We start from the raw sequence: 19,087 nt of genomic DNA, 5'->3' as shown, positions 1-19,087 counted from the left end.
AGAAAGCGGGATCTCCCAGTGGCCACACATTTTAATTCCATATCCCATTCCCATTCTGACATGTCTATCCACGGCCTCCTCTACTGTAAAGATGAAGCCACACTCAGGTTGGAGGAACAACACCTTATATTCCATCGGGGTAGCCTCCAACCTGATGGCATGAACATCGACTTCTCTAACTTCCACTAATGCCCCACCTCCCCCTCGTACCCCATCTGTTATTTATTTTTATACACACATTCTTTCTCTCACTCTCCTTTTTCTCCCTCTGGCCCTCTGACTATACCCCTTGCCCATCCTCTGGGTACCCCCCCCCCCACTTGTCTTTCTTCCCGGACCTCCTGTCCCATGATCCTCTCATATCCCTTTTGCCTATCACCTGTCCAGCTCCTGGCTCCATCCCTCCCCCTCCTGTCTTCTCCTATCATTTTGGATCTCCCCCTCCTCCTCACACTTTCAAATCTCTTACTAACTCTTCCTTCAGTTAGTCCTGACGAAGGGTCTCGGCCTGAAACATTGACTGTACCTCTTCCTAGAGATGCTGCCTGGCCTGCTGCGTTCACCAGCAGCTTTGATGTGTGTTGCTTGAATTTCCAGCATCTGCAGAATTCCTCTTGTTTACATTGTAGAGAAACTGTCCACTCTGGTCCATCAATTGATCTGTTCTATGGCAAAGGTGAAGTCTTGCAATTGTATTGACTTCGTAGGGCAGTTATTGCTCCCTCTGACTTTTTGTTTACATTTGTGGTTGATGTTTTTGAGGAAACTTACAAGGGGAATGTACATTAGCTGTTGGTTCAATGTGTATTTAAAGTCTGTAGTTGGTATAGTTTCTCCCCCCCTCCGCCTCCCGCCTCCTGCAGGCTCCTTGTAACCCAAACGGTTCCCAAGTGTGGCTGTAAACTAAGTTGCCGCACTGAAGATGCCTGCCCCTGTCCAGCTGCCAGGAAGTTCACATTCACCATTCTTCCAAATGCTACTTTGGATGTATGGATTGACCGTGTCAGTTGATCAAAAGTGGAGGAGGGCCTGCATCAATCTTTTGAGTGATTCTGTGAAGATGTTAATCAAATTGCTTTTCATTAGGTATTCTCATACAAGTGCATTCTGTGGCTTCACTCACCCCCAACACTGGACACTGAACCTATGGACTGATTTTCAAGGACTCGGCAACACATTTTCAGTATTACTTGTCATTTATTACTTTGTTTTTATTTTTTGTATTTGCACAATGTCATCTTTTCACATAGGCTGTTTGTTTGTCTTTGTGTGTAGTTTTTCACCGATTCTGTTGTGTTTCTTTGTATCTACTTTGCGAATGTCAGGGTAATATATGGTGACATATACTACTTTGATAATAAATTTACTTTCTTGAACTTTGAACCAGCTTGCAAAACTGCTCAGTTATCACTTGTGCTTCATAACCAATGGCTTAATTTGCAGCAGGCTTGAATTGCAGCAATACTGACAACTCTTTTTGTTTGTTTTGGTCAGAGCTTCTCTGATGGAGGTGCAGTGGAAGAGGAGAGTGGAGTTGATGGTGGCTGGCAGGAAGGAGAGAATGAAGAAATTGACGAGAGACAAGGTGACCTAAGTGACACAGCAGACGGCATTGAAGACGACTGTGGAGAGTCGTATTATTATTTTGTTGCGGATTTTGTTCAGGAAGCAGAGGGCAAAGGCCTGGTCCGGCGTGTGAAGCCCAAGGTAAGAGGAAGTAAGCGCAAGGCGGCAGTCTGAGGACCTCCTGTGAAGTGATATTAAGATCTGGTGGTTATTGACAGCTTTCTGTCATATTTTGAACTTTTATTTTCTAAACTGAAATGTGCACTTGGTTATATGGTCCAGGACAAAATGGTGACCACTGGTCTCACTGCAAGTGTGTATTCTGTCAACATAACTGTAAGAGGATTTTTTACTGGAATCTGATAGTATTGAGTAATTGTGGCACCATATTTGGTCAATGCTATCGGTATTTAAAGAACAGGAGAGAAAATTCCTTCAGTGTTGTCCTGGTTTTGAATGAGATGAGTTAATCCTGGCCCAAGCTATTTCTATTTATCTACCTATCCAGCACAATTTTCCGTCTGATGTTGGTCAGACGTGGAACTGGAGAAACTGTGGATAATTACAATGCCCTTCACATCTCAGAAAGTGTTCTGGAGACTTTATTTAGTGAAAAGAAAATGTATTAACCAGGAATGGAAGTGAAAAGTAAGGATGGGTATTAAATAGAAATGTGTTCATTGTTATGGAGAGGGTGCAGAAGATGGTTTCTGATAGAAGAAAGTTTGGATGCATTGTTGAATAGTTCTATAAATTTATGTCTGAATTTGTGAGCCTCTGGGAGAAAAGCTAATGCAGGGGTAGAATGAAATATTAGCTTCAAGTTCCTTGGCATACACATCACTGAGGATCTCACGTGGTCTGTACATACTAGCTGTGTGGTGAAAATGATTAAGTTTAAGGGAATGGGGGATTCTCAGATCCCTGTAAACAATGAATTAAGTACTGACTATGTCTGTGACTGCAGTGTGTTTGAATAATGTCTCACAGCTGCCTTCTTTGGAGCAAAATAAGGGTTAAAGTTTGCCCAGATCCACATAGATGTCTCTGGGCTTTTCACACCTTTTGATTTTGACAAAAAGCAGTACCTGATGGAAATTAGACAGAACATTGCTTTCTTAATTAAAGCATAAATTTGATGGATGTTCTTATCTTTGTAATTAAATTGTGGCTCCAGCAAACCAGGTAGTACATTCTTTTCTTTAATTTAGATGGCTGGAGTGTCTAACAAATTGATTGTACTTCTGTTTCAGTAGTCCATTGACTTGACCGGAATGGTTATCAAACTGATTGTTCTTTTGTATCAGTGGCCTTATAACTTCTGGTGTTACGTACCCCGTAACTGGGTTGCCAAACCAGCAGAAATGGACCACGCGTTGGAGTCTGGATTACTGGGAACTAATAAAGTTTTATTAAAGAAATAAATAACACAGTACTCTAAACGTACGGATATAAATGCAACAGGTTAGCAATGATAAAACACACATGTACACAGAACTAGGGTAATAAGAATCAACCAAGCTCTATTGCAGTCTAGGGGTAAAATGATCAGTCTTAAGTGACGCAGAGTTCAGTTCAGCTTAGTACAGTTCGCAGTAATCGCTGTTGTGCTGTTGGAGAGAGAGGCAAATTTGATTTGGGCAGACCTTTGATGTTCTTCGCAGTTGGTTTCAGGTGGACCCTTTTATGTCTTCTATCCTGCTGTGGTGACCGACTGTGACGCCTCCGTTCCGGATACGACTGTTCTTCCGCGGTGAACCCAGCACCCAGGCAAGGGCGGACACACACACCAGGTTCCCACCAATCGCACCTTTGCACCCTGTGCGTCTATGGTTGGTTCCCACAAACCGGACCTCCAAACTCCCACCAACTTATGGGGGCACACTGCTCTTCCAGGGTCTCGTGATCTCGTGGTGTGTCCCGTGCCTTAGTGAACCTGTTCTTTTTATCCCCCTGCTGGAGTATTGCCTGTCCATCAAACTTCAAACAGTTCAGGTTCAAAGCAACCGGTCTGTTAATACTCTGAATTGTGTTTCTTTTCCGTTATCTCTTTCTCCTCTCTCATTAACATTTTGAACGTTTCTCCATTGTCTCCCTTATCTCTCTCATTAGCATCAATCGTCTGATAACTTGGTTTGTCGTCACACCCATACCCTTCAAAGGATTTTTACCAGGGTAAAAATTATGGGCATGAATACATTATTAGATACACACTAATATACAGGGTCATCAGCTATTTGGCTAATACAGAGAACTTTAAGTTTTCAACACCTTGACAGACGGTCAGCAATCACATTGTCCGTTCCTTTTATATGTGTTATTTTAATATCAAATTCCCGTAAGACCAGGCTCCAACTTAGCAACCTTTTGTTTTTATCCCTCATAGTGGCCAAAAACACTAATGGGTTGTGATCAGTGTAAATTATCAGTGGTTTCCGTGCTGGACAAATATAACAACGGTCGTCCCACACAAACTTTGCATTCTTTGGCAAGAGCTTAGTAAGAGGGAGGGTAATATCCGCAAAGTTTTTGCAAAACTTCTGATCGTACCCCACCATCCCCAAGAACCTTCTCAGGGCTGTCTTGTCTGTCGGGGTGGGGACTTCAGAGATAGCCTGCACCTTAGCCTGCATTGGTGCCAGCTGCCCCTGTCCTACCACAAATCCCAGATAAGTGACCTTCCCGTGGCCGAATTCACTTTTTGTGAGGTTGGCTTCCGACAGCCTCTTAAACAGCTCCTCTACTGCCACAATGTGCTCCTCCCACGTGTCACTCCAGACCAGTAAATGGTCAATATACGCTTCTGCGTTCTTTAGCCCTTTTGTCGCTGAATTAATCATCCTATAGGGGTGTTGCTCACTAGGCTGACCTGATGTGACGACCCCATGTACTGGCTCTTTGCATCGCCTCGGGACATCCGGACATACGTCTGCGTGACGGTTAATTAGCTTTCTCAGTGGCTCGCTCTGTTCGGGGGTTAAGGGAGAGACCTTATCAGCAAAGTTGTCCAAAACAATTGAGTTCTCCCATCTGGTCGGCACCATACTTATCTTTTCAAAATGGGTTTTCCCCTTATCTGGTGGCACCCTAGCCTCATTAATTTTCGTGATAACACCGACTAGGTCTGCTCGCTTATCGTGGCAAGCTGTTAACATATCAATAGACTCTAACTGTGTTAGCTCATGTCTACAATAGTCAATAGCATCCTTCCTCATGTGCGGCCGGTAAAACTCTTTCATGATTCTATCGACTGTTTTCCTCACCCCAAAATGTCCACCGAGGGGTATCTTGTGGGCCAGGTTAAAAATCTCGCCCCTATAAATTTTCGGCACTACCACCTGGTGCACCACCACCCATTCCTCATCTGCGAGCACGGTACTTGGTCTCCATTTCCTCATTAGTACTCCCTCCTTCACATAATAGCCCACTGGCTCCCTTTTTAATTCTGCTTCGGAGAGAGCTGTCTCCGTCAAAACCATTAGCTCCTCGTCTCGTTCCTGTGCCTGTATAAATTCCTTCCTTGCTAATGTTAGGTCTACCTCAACTCCCTCACTTCCTTCCGCTTCACTATGCTCCTTCTTCTCACTTTCTAACCCCTCTTGGTACAAGGCTGGTAAAAACGTCTCAGCTAAATCTACATTCGCTTCGGCAGCCTTTCTGGACATGCGCCGAGTCACTTTGCAAACGGGATAAACCTGTGAGTCCATGGGCGGGGCCTCAATGCTGGCAGGCTGGCTTGTCAGTTTTACTGCTGAGTACACATTTCTGCCGGCGAGATCATTATCGAGTAAGACCTCCATGTCATCCATCGGTAATTCGGGCCTCACCCCTATCGTGACCGGTCCGGAGACCAAGTCGCTTTTTAGGTGTATCTGGTGCAAAGATACTGCTTCAGTCCCTTTCCCAATGCCTTTTATCACCCTGACCTCTCCAGTCTGGGTCTCTGAACTGAAGTCTAACACACTCTTTAAGATCAATGACTGACAAGCCCCAGTGTCTCTCCAGATCCGTACTGGGACCGGGTTTAACTCCTCCTTCACCGACACCAATCCGGCCGAAATAAACTTCTCGCGCCCTTCCTGAACTTTATCAGACCTCTTCTCCCCTAGCGGTTTGTTTGCCAGCTCAATACAGCCAGTCGGAATCGTCGTTTTTCCTTTCCCCGTCTCTTTCTTTGGGACAAAGCACCTGGACGCAAAGTGACCGGCTTTCCCACAATTATGGCATACGACCCCAGAAGACTTCCTACCAAACTGCTCCCAGTCTTCCTTATCCTTCTCACTAGTCCCCGGCTTACTTTCTGGCTTTTCTGGCTTTTCTGGCGGACTCTCTCTGCCCTCTTGACTACCCTTCTGGTAGCTTTTATTCGGGTTAAACTTCGCTTTGTGTGTCAACGCGTACTCATCCGCTAACTTAGCAGTTGCGGCTAAGGTTTCTGCCTCTCTGTCATCTAGGTAGGGCCTCATACCTTCAGGGACACAACCTTTAAACTGCTCAATCAGTATTAGCTGTAGCAGTCTGTCATGATCCCCATTGACCCCTTTCGAGGCGCACCAATGCTCACAATACATCTGCATCTCACGGGCAAACTCTAAATACGTGCGGCCCCACTGCTTCCTCACATTCCGGAACCTCTGCCGGTATGCCTCCGGGACCAACTCATCGATCCTGAGTATCGCATCTTTTACCACATCATACCTCTGGGCATCTTCTGCGTACAATGCGGAGTAAGCTTGCTGAGCCTTCCCTTTAAGTACGCTCTGAAGCAAAACAGCCCACTTATCCCTCGGTCAGTCCTGACTTGCAGCGACTTTTTCAAATGTAGAAAGTACCGATCAACATTGGCCTCCTCAAATGGGGGAACCAGCCTAACCTCCTGGGTCGCCCTGAACCCTCCACCTTGGTTCGGCATGGGGCCCTGCGCTAGCGTCATCCTTAACTTCTCTGTCCTTCTGTTTCTCTCTCGCTTGCCGTTCTAACTGCCTGTTTCTCTCTTCTCGTTCCAACTGTTTTACCCGGAACTCGTACTCGAGTCTCAATTTTTCCATCTACAGCTGTACTGCCTCTCCACCAGGTTTGCCCATAGACACCACCTCCAGCTCCCCTTGGGGAAACACACCTTTAGATACATAATGCTCAATGATAGATCCGTGCATCTCCACTCTCCTCATTGTCGACTTCCCCTTAAAAAGATTCAACCGTTTGGCAACAGTTGCCAATTCTGATTTCCTGGCATCCTCTAATGCCTCCAAGGTTGGCGCCTTTAGAAATTCCTCAATCTCCATTTCTGCTGTTTGCCCTTTCTTTCTTTCGGGAATTTTAACCCAATCAATTTACCCAGTCCCCAAATTTGGCATTCAAAATCCCGGACGAGATCCCCACTTATGTTACGTACCCTGTAACTGGGTTGCCAAACCAGCAGAAATGGACCACACGTTGGAGTCTGGATTACTGGAAACTAATAAAGTTTTATTAAAGAAATAAGTAACACAGTACTCTAATCATAAGGATATAAATGCAAAAGTTTAGCAATGATAAAACACCCATGTACACAGAACTAGGGTCATAGGAATCAACCAAGCTCCATCGCAGTCTAGGGGTAAAATGATCAGTCTTAAGTGACGCGGAGTTCAGTTCAGCTTAGTACAGTTCGCAGTAATCGCTGTTGTGCCGTTAGAGAGAGAGAGAGAGAGAGGCAAATTTGATTCAGGCAGACCTTCGTTCTTTGCAGTTGGTTTTGAGCGGACCCTTTTATGTCTTCTATCCCGCTGTGGTGACCGACTGTGACCCCTCCATTCTGGATATGACCGTTCTTCCGCGGTGAACCCGGCACCCAGGCAAGGGCGGACACACACACCAGGTTCCCACCGATCGTACCTTTGCACCCTGTGCTTCTATGGTCGGTTCCCACAAACCGGACCTCAAAACTCCCACCAATTTGTGGGGGCACACTGCTCTTCCAGGGTCTCGTTATCTCGTGATCTCATGTTGTGTCCCGTGCCTTAGCAAACCTGTTCTTTTTATCCCCCTGCTGGGGTATCGCCTGTCCATCAAACTTCAAACAGTTCAGGTTCAAAGCAACCGGTCTGTCAATACTCTGAATTGTGTTTCTTTTCCGTTCTCTTTCTCCTCCCTCATTAACATTTTGAACGTTTCTCCGTTGTCTCCCTTATCTCTCTCATTAGCATCAATCATCTGATAACTTGGTTTGTCGTCACACTGGCAATTCTGACATCGGGCAATGAACTTGTAGAACCGCCGGGGAGATGAGAAAGGGTCTCTCCCTGATGTCAGGTCTAAGTTCACTCGCTGGCTGGGCTCGAAGAAATAAACGAGTGAAAAGATAAGTAACGATCTTTTTGTGCTGTCGTTATTTGATCCAGCAAAGTTGCATTTACTAAAAAGGCACAACAGTGCCTCTTTCACCTCAGACGGTTGAAGAAGTTTAGTATAGGCCCCAAAATCCTGAGAACTTTCTACAGGGGCACAATTGAGAGCATCCTGACTGGCTGCATCACTGCCTGGTATGGGAACTGTACTTCCCTAGATCATCAGGACTCTGTGTGGACAGCCCAGCGCATCTGTAAATGTGAACCTCCCACTATTCAGGACATTTACAGAGACAGGTGTGTGAAAAGGGCCCGTAGGATCACTGGGGACTCAAGTCACCCCAACCACAAACTGTTCCAGATACTACCATCCACGAAACGGTATCGCAGCATAAAAACCAGGGCCAACAGGCTCTGGGACAGCTTCTTCCACCAGGTCATCAGACTGATTAATTCATGCTGACACAACTGTATTTTTATGTTATACTGACTGTCTTGTTGAACATACTATTTATTATAAAGTACAACAAATTGCACGTTTAGACAGAGGCGTAACGTAATGATTTTTACTCCTCATGTTTATGAAGAATGTAAGTATTAAAGTCAATTCAATTCAACTTCAGAGAAACCGAGGATAGTGTATAGTATTGAGGTATCACATAAATGATGCTACTTTATCCACTACTGCTTTTAGGTGACCTGTTAGCAATAGCAAGATGCTTGTAATTCAGATTTAAATCTTTGCACTACAGCCAGTTTTTTTGTGAACAGAGCAATCCTTGGTTAATCAGGCTTCACTATATGTTTATATGCCTCAGTTGGACCATTTATATTCAAAAAAAAAGTCAAATCAAATGCGCGTTTCAGAAGCTGATCTACGAGTTGTTTACATCAGGGATTAGAGGAAGTGTAGTATCTTTATCTAGTTTGAACAGTGTTTGGTTTCAGGGTGAATTAGTGGAATCCCTGTGTATTTCTAGCAACTGGATGAAAAAGCCTTTTGCAGCTAGGCTTTGTGTTAAAGATTTAAGCAGCTAGGCTTTGTGTTTGAATGTTGGGTCATGGATATTTCCTATAGTGAGTAAGTCTAAGACCAGAGGACACAACTTCAGAATAGAAGCATGTCCTTCTCGAAGAGATGAATAATTCCTTTAGCCAGGGGATGGTGAATCTTTGGAATTCTTTGCTGCAGATGGCTGTATATTTAAAGCAGAGGTTGATAGGCTGTTGATTAGTAAGGGCATCAAAGATTATGGGAAGGCAGGAAAATGGGATTGAGATGGATAATAAATCAACCATGATGGCATGGCCGAGCAGGTTGAATGGTCTCTTTCTGCACCTGTGTCTTGTTGTCTTATAGATGGTATATGTGTTGTGTAGATCAGTAACACAGAACCAAAGCAGTCTTCTGAGTCTGGGCTAGATGATCTTTGTGATCTGATCAAAATGAGGTAGCTCTTTCTCCATCATCACTGCTGGCTTGTGCACCATTCCTCCAGCTACTGTGGTTTTCTTTAATTTGGCTAAATTCTAGTCTTTAGATTAAAGCAGCCAACAGATGATTTGTGTTATCGTCCAGGGTGGAGACACTCTTCCAGCTTGTGGTGACCATGTGGTGGAAGTCACAAAGGCATCTCTCTTACCAGTTGCATGGCACTCACAGTAACCTGAGCCTGTGAATGGCCAGTCTGGGAACTCAGTGGCAGAGAGTTTTGCTGACGCCTCACAACTTGCAATGTTGCTATTAACACTGAAGCAACATTTTTAAGCAACATATTCACAAAGTTTACACTACATCCTGTTGAACGAGAGCAAGGATTCATAGTATAACTGGAAGGCAGATTTATAAGGGAAGATTGGACAATCTTAGATTGTTTTCTCTGGAAACTGCATTGATTGTGGGAACTAAAGGGTTAATGTAGGAGGAGTGTTTGGCTCTGGGCCTGTACTTGCTGGAATTTAGAAGAGTGAAGGGAATCTTATTGACACCTATCAAATGTTGAAAGGACTAGAAAGAGTACATGTGGAGAGGTTGGGTTGTTTCCTTAGTGGGGTAGTTTAGGACCAGAGAATACAGCTTCAGAATAGAGGAACATCCATTTAGAGCAGGGATGAGGAATTTCTGTAGCCATTTTCTTTAGGTGAATCGGTGAAACTTATTGTCACAGATGACTTTGGAGGCCAAGTCATTGAGTATATTTAAAGAAGAGGTTGATAGGTTCTTGATTAGTCAGGGCGTCAGAGGTTACGGGGAGAAAGCTGGAGAATGAGGTTGAGAGGGATAATAAATGATGGAATGGTGGAGCAGACTCAAAGGCCGAATGGCCTCATTCTGTTCCTATGTCTTATGGAGTGTCAGAGGCTTAAGGGGTCTTGATAAAGGTATATTAAGTTACAAGAGACAGGGATAAGGTTGACAGTGGGGGAAGTCCTATTCCCTATTTCTTTCCCTGTACTCCTGTGGTTTTCTATCTATCAGTGTATCTTCCTTTTTCAGAAATAACAATTAAATTTGCATCTAATGATGTTGCTGAGTGGTGAATTCCAGTGTATGCCACCTTCTGTGATTATGAAATTCATCACTCTAACCTACCAATAGAAAGCACTTTGCACTTTTCATTTCTTGATTTGGAAAATATCCATCAAATCACCTCATCAGATTCAGATGCTTTATTTATTACATGTACTTTGAAACGTATTGAGTTAACAATCAACACAACCAAAGTATGTGCTAGGGGCAGCCCACAAGTGTCACCACACATTATGGTGCCAATGTACATAACTTACCCACCATGTTCAACAGAACACAAGCCCAGGTGGCTTTGACCACCAGGCCTAAACTTTTGAACTCGCCAACTTCAGTCTTCGGCCTTTGGTTTGACCCCAAGAATCACTGACCATAAGGCTTGGAAATCCAGCCCACAAACTAGGATCCTCATGGGCTTCCAGTCCTGGGACTCTGTAACCTGGGGGGGAGTGAGGGTCACTAGCCCTCATGCCTCCTGACTACATGACCTCCGATAAGGGAGTAACCAGCCCTCATCTATGGGGCATGCCAACCTCGGTCATTGACCACTGGAATTGATGGTCTTCACCCTTAGTGCCTGCGGACCTGACATCTGTCCACAGGATTTGCTGGCCTTCTGCACTGGCACCTGCCCTTAGCTCTTCTCTGACCTCTAACTCTCGCTCATCCCTGTCTCTGAACAGTAACCTGTCCCAAAGCTATTGTTATGAACCTCATAGACAGCTAAGTTCAGCAAAGAAACCCACTTTCCCTAGACTACCCATATAGAACATAGAATAATGGAGGCCCTTTAGCCCACAATATTTTGCCAACCTTGTAATCTATCCATAGCCATCCATTTTTCTTTCATCCATATGCTTATCTGACTTTCTTAACTGTCTCTAATGTATCTGCCACTAACACCACTCCAAGCATGTTCCAAGCACCTACCAGTTGTGTAAAACTAAAAACATCCTGTGACATCCCTCTATACTTTCTTCCAATCACCTTAAAATTATGTTGTCTCATATTCACCATTTCCAGCCTAGGAAGCAGATGCTGGCTGTCCATTCTTTCTGTGCCTCTTCTCATTGAAAAATTTTTAGGAGTCGGTGAGGCCCTCAATGAGTATTTTTGTATTTTTACTGTGGAGAAAGACATGAAGACTTTAGTCCTTGAGATTAATGGGGAGGTTTTGGGGATTGTCCATATTAGTGTTGAAGAACAAAGGGACTTAGAAGTGCAAGTAAATGGTTTCTGAAGGCAGGATTGCAGATAGAAAGGGTGGTGAAGAATGGTGTTGACACCCTGGCCTCCTTCACCCAGAGGAGTTGTACAAGTATAGAAGTTGGGTTGTTGTGTTGCAGTTGGACAAGATATTGGTGAGGCTGCATTTGGAACATTGTGTTCAGCTTTGGTCACCCAGCTATAGGAAAGATGCCAATGAACTGGTAAGAGTGAGAGGAGATTTGAGGATGTTGCTGGAACAATCAAGGGTCTGAGTTGTAAGAGAGATGTTGAGCAGGTTGGAACTTCTTCCTTGGGACTGTAGCAGACTGAGCATTGACCTTTTAAAGAAGATCATGAGGAGCTTTGATGGGGTGAATGGTTAGGGTTGGGGAATGAGGGACTAGAAGGCACAGGTTTAAAGTGAAGGGATAGATATTTAATAGGAACTTGAGAGGCAGGTTTTTCACTCAGAGGGGGTTCAGTACATGGAATCAGTTAACAGAGGAGGTGACTAAGACAGATACATTAACAATATTTAAAAGGTACTTGATAGGAAAGATTGAGGAATATGAACTGTATGCGGGAAAAGGGGATTTGCTTAGATAATGGGCACTCGGTTGGCACGGGCCGCTTAGCTGAAGGGCCTGCTTCAGTGCTGTGGGATTCTATAAATATTGGCCAAAATTCTCAGAAATAGTGCTATGGCTTAATCTGCATTCAGACGACAGATGGGGACCTTGTTTATTGTTTTATTGAAGTTACTGATGTCCTTTTTACATGGGTTAGGGTATGTGATTCCAGATACCCCATCTCGCCCGTCCCCAACACAGGTGGCTGTATTCTGGAAGTCATATGCAAAATCCGCTGCTAACAGTGTCAGACGATGGGTCTCTGCTTCCCAGGAAATGGCATTTGTCTGTATTTTCCACCAAAGCTGGTTTCACCAAAACAAGTTGGATTGACTTTAGGCTTGCAACAATGCTCACCTTCTGAGAAAAAAAATCAGAGGATTGTTCTTTTTTGTTAAATTTGTAATTTCTGCAGAATTGGTATATGTAATGCACTACATATTTTGTGTATTAAAATCTTTTAATTTAAGTTTGCTCACCAAAGGGCATTGATACTCAGCCAAAGATCTTGGTGGAAGACTTGGTAGACAAGGTGAGTGTAGTAGTTTCCTTCTCAAGTAAAATTTATATACTATTAACATAGTGGAACAGAAATGCAGCATTACAATTTGAATCTCCAAATTGAAGGTGCCCCTTTGATGCTGAACAATGTCAGATATAATCAGTTTCTTAGTTCCCACACTACAGCAGTGAACCTGTCAGTGTTTTAATGACAATATGAATCAAGCTGTTTTTTCTGGGTGCTGGTGTTAAATTGATTTTGATAACCGATCTTGGTAGAATCTGAAGGGGATCTCCAGATTAGTGGCTCAGTGAAATATCACAATGCAAAGGGAAAAGATTCAGTGTGCACACACCTTTGGGCTCTGTTACTTCTTTATGCTTTCTCTGGTACAGAAGAAACAAACTGTAGATGTTGCCTTCTGGAAGGGAGGTTATTTTCTGAACTCCCACGGTTTAAGTGCGTCAATGTGGATGGAACTGTGAGAGCTGCAGACTGTCTCCATGGAAACTGGAATTATGATGCTATTGCACTCAAACATGGGTGCATAAAATATAATACACTCTAAGGCTTTGAACAGAAATTGATCCTATTTTTGTAATCAATGACTGTCAATGTTTGGAAAGACTGGACTCTCAATTCCAACAAAATATTTGAAATATTTGTCAGATGACACTATTCCACTTTGTTTCTGGGATATAGCTATTTTACATATTCTTCATTTTGTTATTTCTACAACTGGTTGTATATAGTTTTATAGTACTGTAGTAGTATTGATAATGTTCTAATTTGTTTTGTATATAATTTACATAATTTGTTACTGAGTTAAGTGGTAGTTTGTCTTTTTTATACCTTTTTAAATATTTGCATGAAACTGGGAAATTGGGGCACCTGCTTGATTGGGCCAAAATGTACTGATCCCGTCTGTCCCAATTAACCAGAATTCACTGTACTCCCCATTTCCCTTTGCATATTCTTTCATTTTTTTCGTAGTTTTTGTAGCAGCATTAGGATGTCCCAGAATAATGTGCAGCCAACTGATTATCTTTTGAATTGTGGAAATACAGCAACCATTTTATACCAACTTCCTGTGCAGTGGACGCAGACTGCAATTACTGGAATCTTGGAGGAAAAAACAAACTACTGAAGGAACTTGGTATGTCAGGCAGCATCTGGAGGCAGAAGAACAGTGGACATTTTGGGTTGTGATACTACATCAAGTTTGAGAGTGTAGAGATGGCCAGTAGAAAGAGGCAGACGGGAAGGGTGAAGCAGGCAATAAGTGGCAGCAGGTGAGGGGGAGGTGGACAAATGGAGCCTCGTGGGGGAGTGGAGGTGGAACAGAGACTGGAAGGTGCAGGTAGGTAGAAAAGTGCTAAGTGGAACTTGATGTTGGGTGGATGGAAGCAGTTGGGGAAGAGAGTAAACCTGGGAAACTTGGTGATGGGTTGTGAGAAACTTGAAGAACAAGGGCAGAAAAGGGACCATGGAGTGCAAGTGGAAGTTTCAGTCTTTATAGCATTGGGATTGCAGACTGTTCAAGCAGAATGTTAAATGCTGTTCTTCTCAGTTATGTTTGGCCTCACCCTGGCAGGGGAGAAGGCTGAGGACAGTGTGAAGAGGAAGGTGAGTTGGATGGGTGTTGTGGATGGTATAATTTATTCAATTTCTCTGGCATTGCTTGACAAAGAAACCTTGTCTCAGATGTGGCCTACTGTTCAAAAAAATAGTATACATTCCAACATACTATCTTAAAAGAGCACCATTATAATGCCATTACTGTAAGATGGAGCTTATACTGTGAGATGCCACAGTAACGCAGTGGTTAGCAGAACACTATTGCAGCTTGGAGCATTGGACTCAGTTCCAACTTCATCAGTGCGTCCTTCCTGTGGAATGTATGTTTTCTCCGTCCTTTGGTTTCTTCCTACAGTACAAAGGCATACCAGTTGTAGGCTAGAGTTTAGTCATTGGTTGCTGGACAGTGTAACTTGAAGCAATGGAAGGGCCTATTCTGTGCTGTATCTTTAAACACAGAGAAACATAGAAAGCCTACAGCACAATACAGGCCCCCCGGCCCACAAAGCTGTGCCAAACATGTCCTTACCCTAGAACTACCTAGGCTTACCCATAGCCCTCGATTTTTCTAAGCTCCATGTACCTATCCAGGAGTCTCTTAAAAGACCCTATCGTTACTGCCTACACCACTGTTGCTGGCAGCCCATTCCACACACTCACCACTCTCTGCGTAAAAAAACTTACCCCTGACATCTCCTCTGTACCTACTTCCAAGCACCTTAAAACTATGCCCTCTCATGCTAGCCATTTCAGCCCTGGGAAAAAGCCTCTGACTATCCACACAATCAATGCCTCTCATTAGCTTGTACACCTCTAACAGGTCACCTCTCATCATCCGTCGCTCCAAGGAGAAAAGACCGAGTTCACTCAACCTATTCTCGTAAGACATGCTCCCCAATCCAGGTAACATCCCTGTAAATCTCCTCTGCACCCTTTCTTTGGTTTCCACGTCCTTAATGTAGTGAGGCGACCAGAATTGAGCACAGTACTCCAAGTGGGGTCTGACCAGGGTCCTATATAGCTGCAACATTGCCTCTTGGCTCTTAAACTCAATCCTACAGTTGATGAAGGCCAATGCACTGTATGCCTTCTTAACCATAGAGTCAACCTGCGCAGCTGCTTTGAGTGTCCTATGGACTGGGACCCCAAGATCCTGCTGATCCTCCACACTGCCAAGAGTCTTACCATTAATGCTATATTCTGCCATCATATTTGACCTACCAAAATGAACTTTTCTGGGTTGAACTCCATCTGCCACTTGTCAGCCCAGTTTTGCATCCTATCAATGTCCCGCTGTAATCTCCGACAGCCATCCACACTATCCACAATACCCCCAACCTTTGTGTCATCAGCAAATTTACTAACCCATCCCTCCACACTTCCTCATCCAGGTCACTTATAAAAATCATGAAGAAAAGGGGTCCCAGAACAGATCCCTGAGGCACACCACTGGTCACCAACCTCCATGCAGAATATGACCCGTCTACAACCACTCTTTGTCTTCTGTGGGCAAGCCAGTTCTGGACCCACAAAGCAATGTCCTCTTGGATCTCATGCTTCCTTACTTTCTCAATAAGCCTTGCATGGGGTACCTTATCAAATGCCTTGCTGAAATCCATATACACTACATCTACTGCTCTTCCTTCATCAATGTGTTTAGTCACATCCTCAAAAAATTCAATCAGGCTCGTAAGGCACGACCTGCCTTTCACAAAGCCATGCTGATTATTCCTAATCTTTGAATAAGTAAGTAGAGCATTTCCCCAGTACACCTTTAAACAGTTAGGTTAAGTATTCTGCTTTGGTCTGTGACTGAAGTTGAAGTCATCTGTTGTGAGTGTGCAACTTCCATCCAAGGCCCCCAGAAACTCTGCTGCTGAAGCCATCTTCAATATCTGCAAGGTTCAGTGCCTGCACACTGATCAATACAGAAGTTAAGTCAATGTCAAGGTTAAAGGATGCAGTGAAAAGATGGTGTGCCACTTCTCCAGTTTGCTTTGCATTTCTTTTAACAAAGGCAAAGAGGAAGGTGTGGATTAGAAGGTTGAAATGTGACATTATCTTACACTTGAAGTCAGAATTGGAGTTTTCTAATGTGGAGAGAGGTATTGCTTCCTATGACTGAATGTAATTAGGTCATGCGGTAGCTTGTTAACCCTGTCAATTAATTTCTGAATACATCTGGATTCCCTTCAATTTGTGTTCTTTTAATTCAAGTAGCTTTGCTTTATTTCTGTCACCTGAATTTGGAAGTATTTCTGGGATCTGGTGAACTTCCTTTGAGTGATATTGAGTCCTTTCATTTTCTCCCACTGAAACTTTAAATTGGAATTGTGTTCAGGATCTCTGATTGCTTTAAAGATATGTGAACTGGTGCTGCAAGATCTGTTTGATCTGCTGGTGCAGTCTGAATTTTACTTTTATGCCTTCATTTGTTCGATATATACAAACGTTTGTATTAACAAACACACATCAAAGTTGCTGGTGAACGCAGCAGGCCAGGCAGCATCTGTAGGAAGAGGTGCAGTCGACGTTTCAGGCCGAGACCCTTTGTCAGGACTCTTTTTTACAAACTATGTTTGTATTAGGTTTTTTTGTGAGGAATTGCCACTGGACAGTGCAGATTCTGAATCTGCTCTTATATGTTATGTATTCCTGTATTCTGGCTATTCCCACTTTCACCAGATCTGAGGTGAGGTACACCACTAGTGATAAAGTCAAAATTCGAAGTACATTTATTATCGATGTATGTATACCTTATACAACCTTGAGATTCATCTTCTTGCAGGCAACCACAAAACAAAGAAACTACTTCCTACTTCTGTGGCGCCAGATTAAAGGCGACTCGAAGCAGCAGCTCCAATGGAATCGATTAAATATTCCTATTTCAGCCTGTCACAGCTTAGAACCACGGCTGTATCTAAGGTCTGTACAGTTTGTAATGATGTTTTAATGCAATTAAACAATCTATCGCTGCTCAAAACCAATGGAAATCGATCTGCCTGTGGCCAGGGGACTGCCCCCTTAAGACTAGGTTGTTGCACTGGTTTAATAGTGCATTTAAAAAAAAGAGGTTTTCAACTCCCAGTACAGGCTACCTTGCTGGCAAATGTACGTTCTCTGGTAAATAAAAAATTGAGGATCTCAGAGCTGGGATACTGTATCATTTGTTTCACGGAATCTGTTCTGGATGCAGCAAACTAGATTGACAGGTTCACAATACACCGCCAAGATAGGAGTGCTGAGTCTTTTAAAGCCAAAATCAGTGTGGGGTGGTGGGGACGGTTTGCTTCATGATCCTTGTGGTATGGTGTACAAACGTGGTGGTGCTCTCCCAGTCATGTTCAGTAGGTCTAGGACATCCGATCAAGTGCCATCCATTTTATCTGTCGTGGGAGATTTCAACGATCATTTTGGTACCATTGTACATCCCACCAGAAGCCAATGTCAAACAGGCTCTGGACGAACTGAGTGATGTGAACAATGGGCATGAAACAGCACATCCTGATGCCGTCCTTATCTTTCTGGGGTATTTTAATCAGACCAACTTGAAAACCTCTTGAAATAATTATCAACAAATCACTTGCAGCACCAGAGGAACCAATACACTGGACCACCGTTACACCACCATCAACAGTGCTTACTGTGCTTTTCCACACCCACACTTTGGGAAGTCTGGCTGAGTATAGGCAGAGATTGAAGACTGTGGCAGGCACCAGTAGTGAGGACCAAAAAGCTATGGACCAGGCAGTTGCAGGAGCATTTACAGGACTGCTTTGAATTGGTAGACTAGACTGTATTCAGGGATTCATCTTCGAGTCTGAATGAATACACCACAGCTGTCAGCGACTTCATTAAAACCTGTGTGGATGAATGTGTGCCTACGAGATTATACCATACATCCCCAAATCAAAGCCTGGATGAACCAGGAGGTTCATAGTCTGCTGACCTTTTCTGGGGCAGGTGTCACCTGTACAAAAGGGACGGGTTGCACTTGAAACCAAGGGGGACCAATATTCTTGCGGGCAGATTTCCTAGCGCTGTTGGGAGCGATTTAAACTAATAGGGCGGGGACATGGGATCAGTATGATACAGCTGAAGATGAGCCAGGAGGTTTACACAAGTAGTTGATGAGTGTAATTTGAATGTAAGGAAGAACAAGCCAATGATTGCATGCAAAGAGTTAAGTTGTACCTCAGAGACAAAATTCAAAAGGGCGAAGAATGCAGGACTGAAGATGCTGTATTTAAATGTGCGTAGAATTCAGAATAGGGTGGATGAACTCGTGGTGCAATTAGAGATTGGTCGGTATGACATTGTGGGCGTCACTGAGTTGTGGCTGAAAGAAGGCCATGGTTGGGGGGGGCTTAACATCAAAGGATATAGTTTGTATCACAAGGGCAAGCAGGAAGGCATAGACAGTGGGGTGTCTCTGAACTGAATTGACTCTGTTGATAAGAGATGGAATTACGTCTTTATAAAGAGGTGACATAGGGTCAGAGAATGATGAATCTTTGTGGGTGGAGTTAAGAAATTGCAAGGGTAAAAAAAATTATGGGAATCATAAATGTGCCTCTAAATAGTAGCCAAGATGTGGGGTTGAGATTGCAAAGGGAGCTGGAAAATATATGTAATGGGTAAGTTCAATGGGAAAATCAGGTTGCATCAGATCACAAGAGGGGGAATTTGTTGATTGGCTATGAGATGGCTTTTCAGAGCAGCTTGTGCTTGAGCCTACTTGGGGGAA

General features: G+C 43.7%; 1 protein-coding gene across 1 annotated transcript in view; it reads left to right on the top strand.

The window, feature by feature from the left end:
* The window catches only part of LOC140199936 (F-box/WD repeat-containing protein 7-like), a 229,626-nt gene that overhangs the window by 54,713 nt on the left and 155,826 nt on the right, over window positions 1–19,087 (top strand). The window contains exon 3 of the mRNA XM_072262424.1: window positions 1,495–1,707. Within this exon, the coding sequence (XP_072118525.1) occupies window positions 1,495–1,707 (213 nt within the window). The remainder of the gene's footprint in view (window positions 1–1,494; window positions 1,708–19,087) is intronic.

Source organism: Mobula birostris, chromosome 7 (genome assembly GCF_030028105.1).
Source record: "Mobula birostris isolate sMobBir1 chromosome 7, sMobBir1.hap1, whole genome shotgun sequence".
Classification (NCBI taxonomy): domain Eukaryota; kingdom Metazoa; phylum Chordata; class Chondrichthyes; order Myliobatiformes; family Myliobatidae; genus Mobula; species Mobula birostris.
The sequence above is the reverse complement of the archived record's forward strand: the minus strand, read 5'-3'. Positions and strand labels throughout refer to the sequence as shown.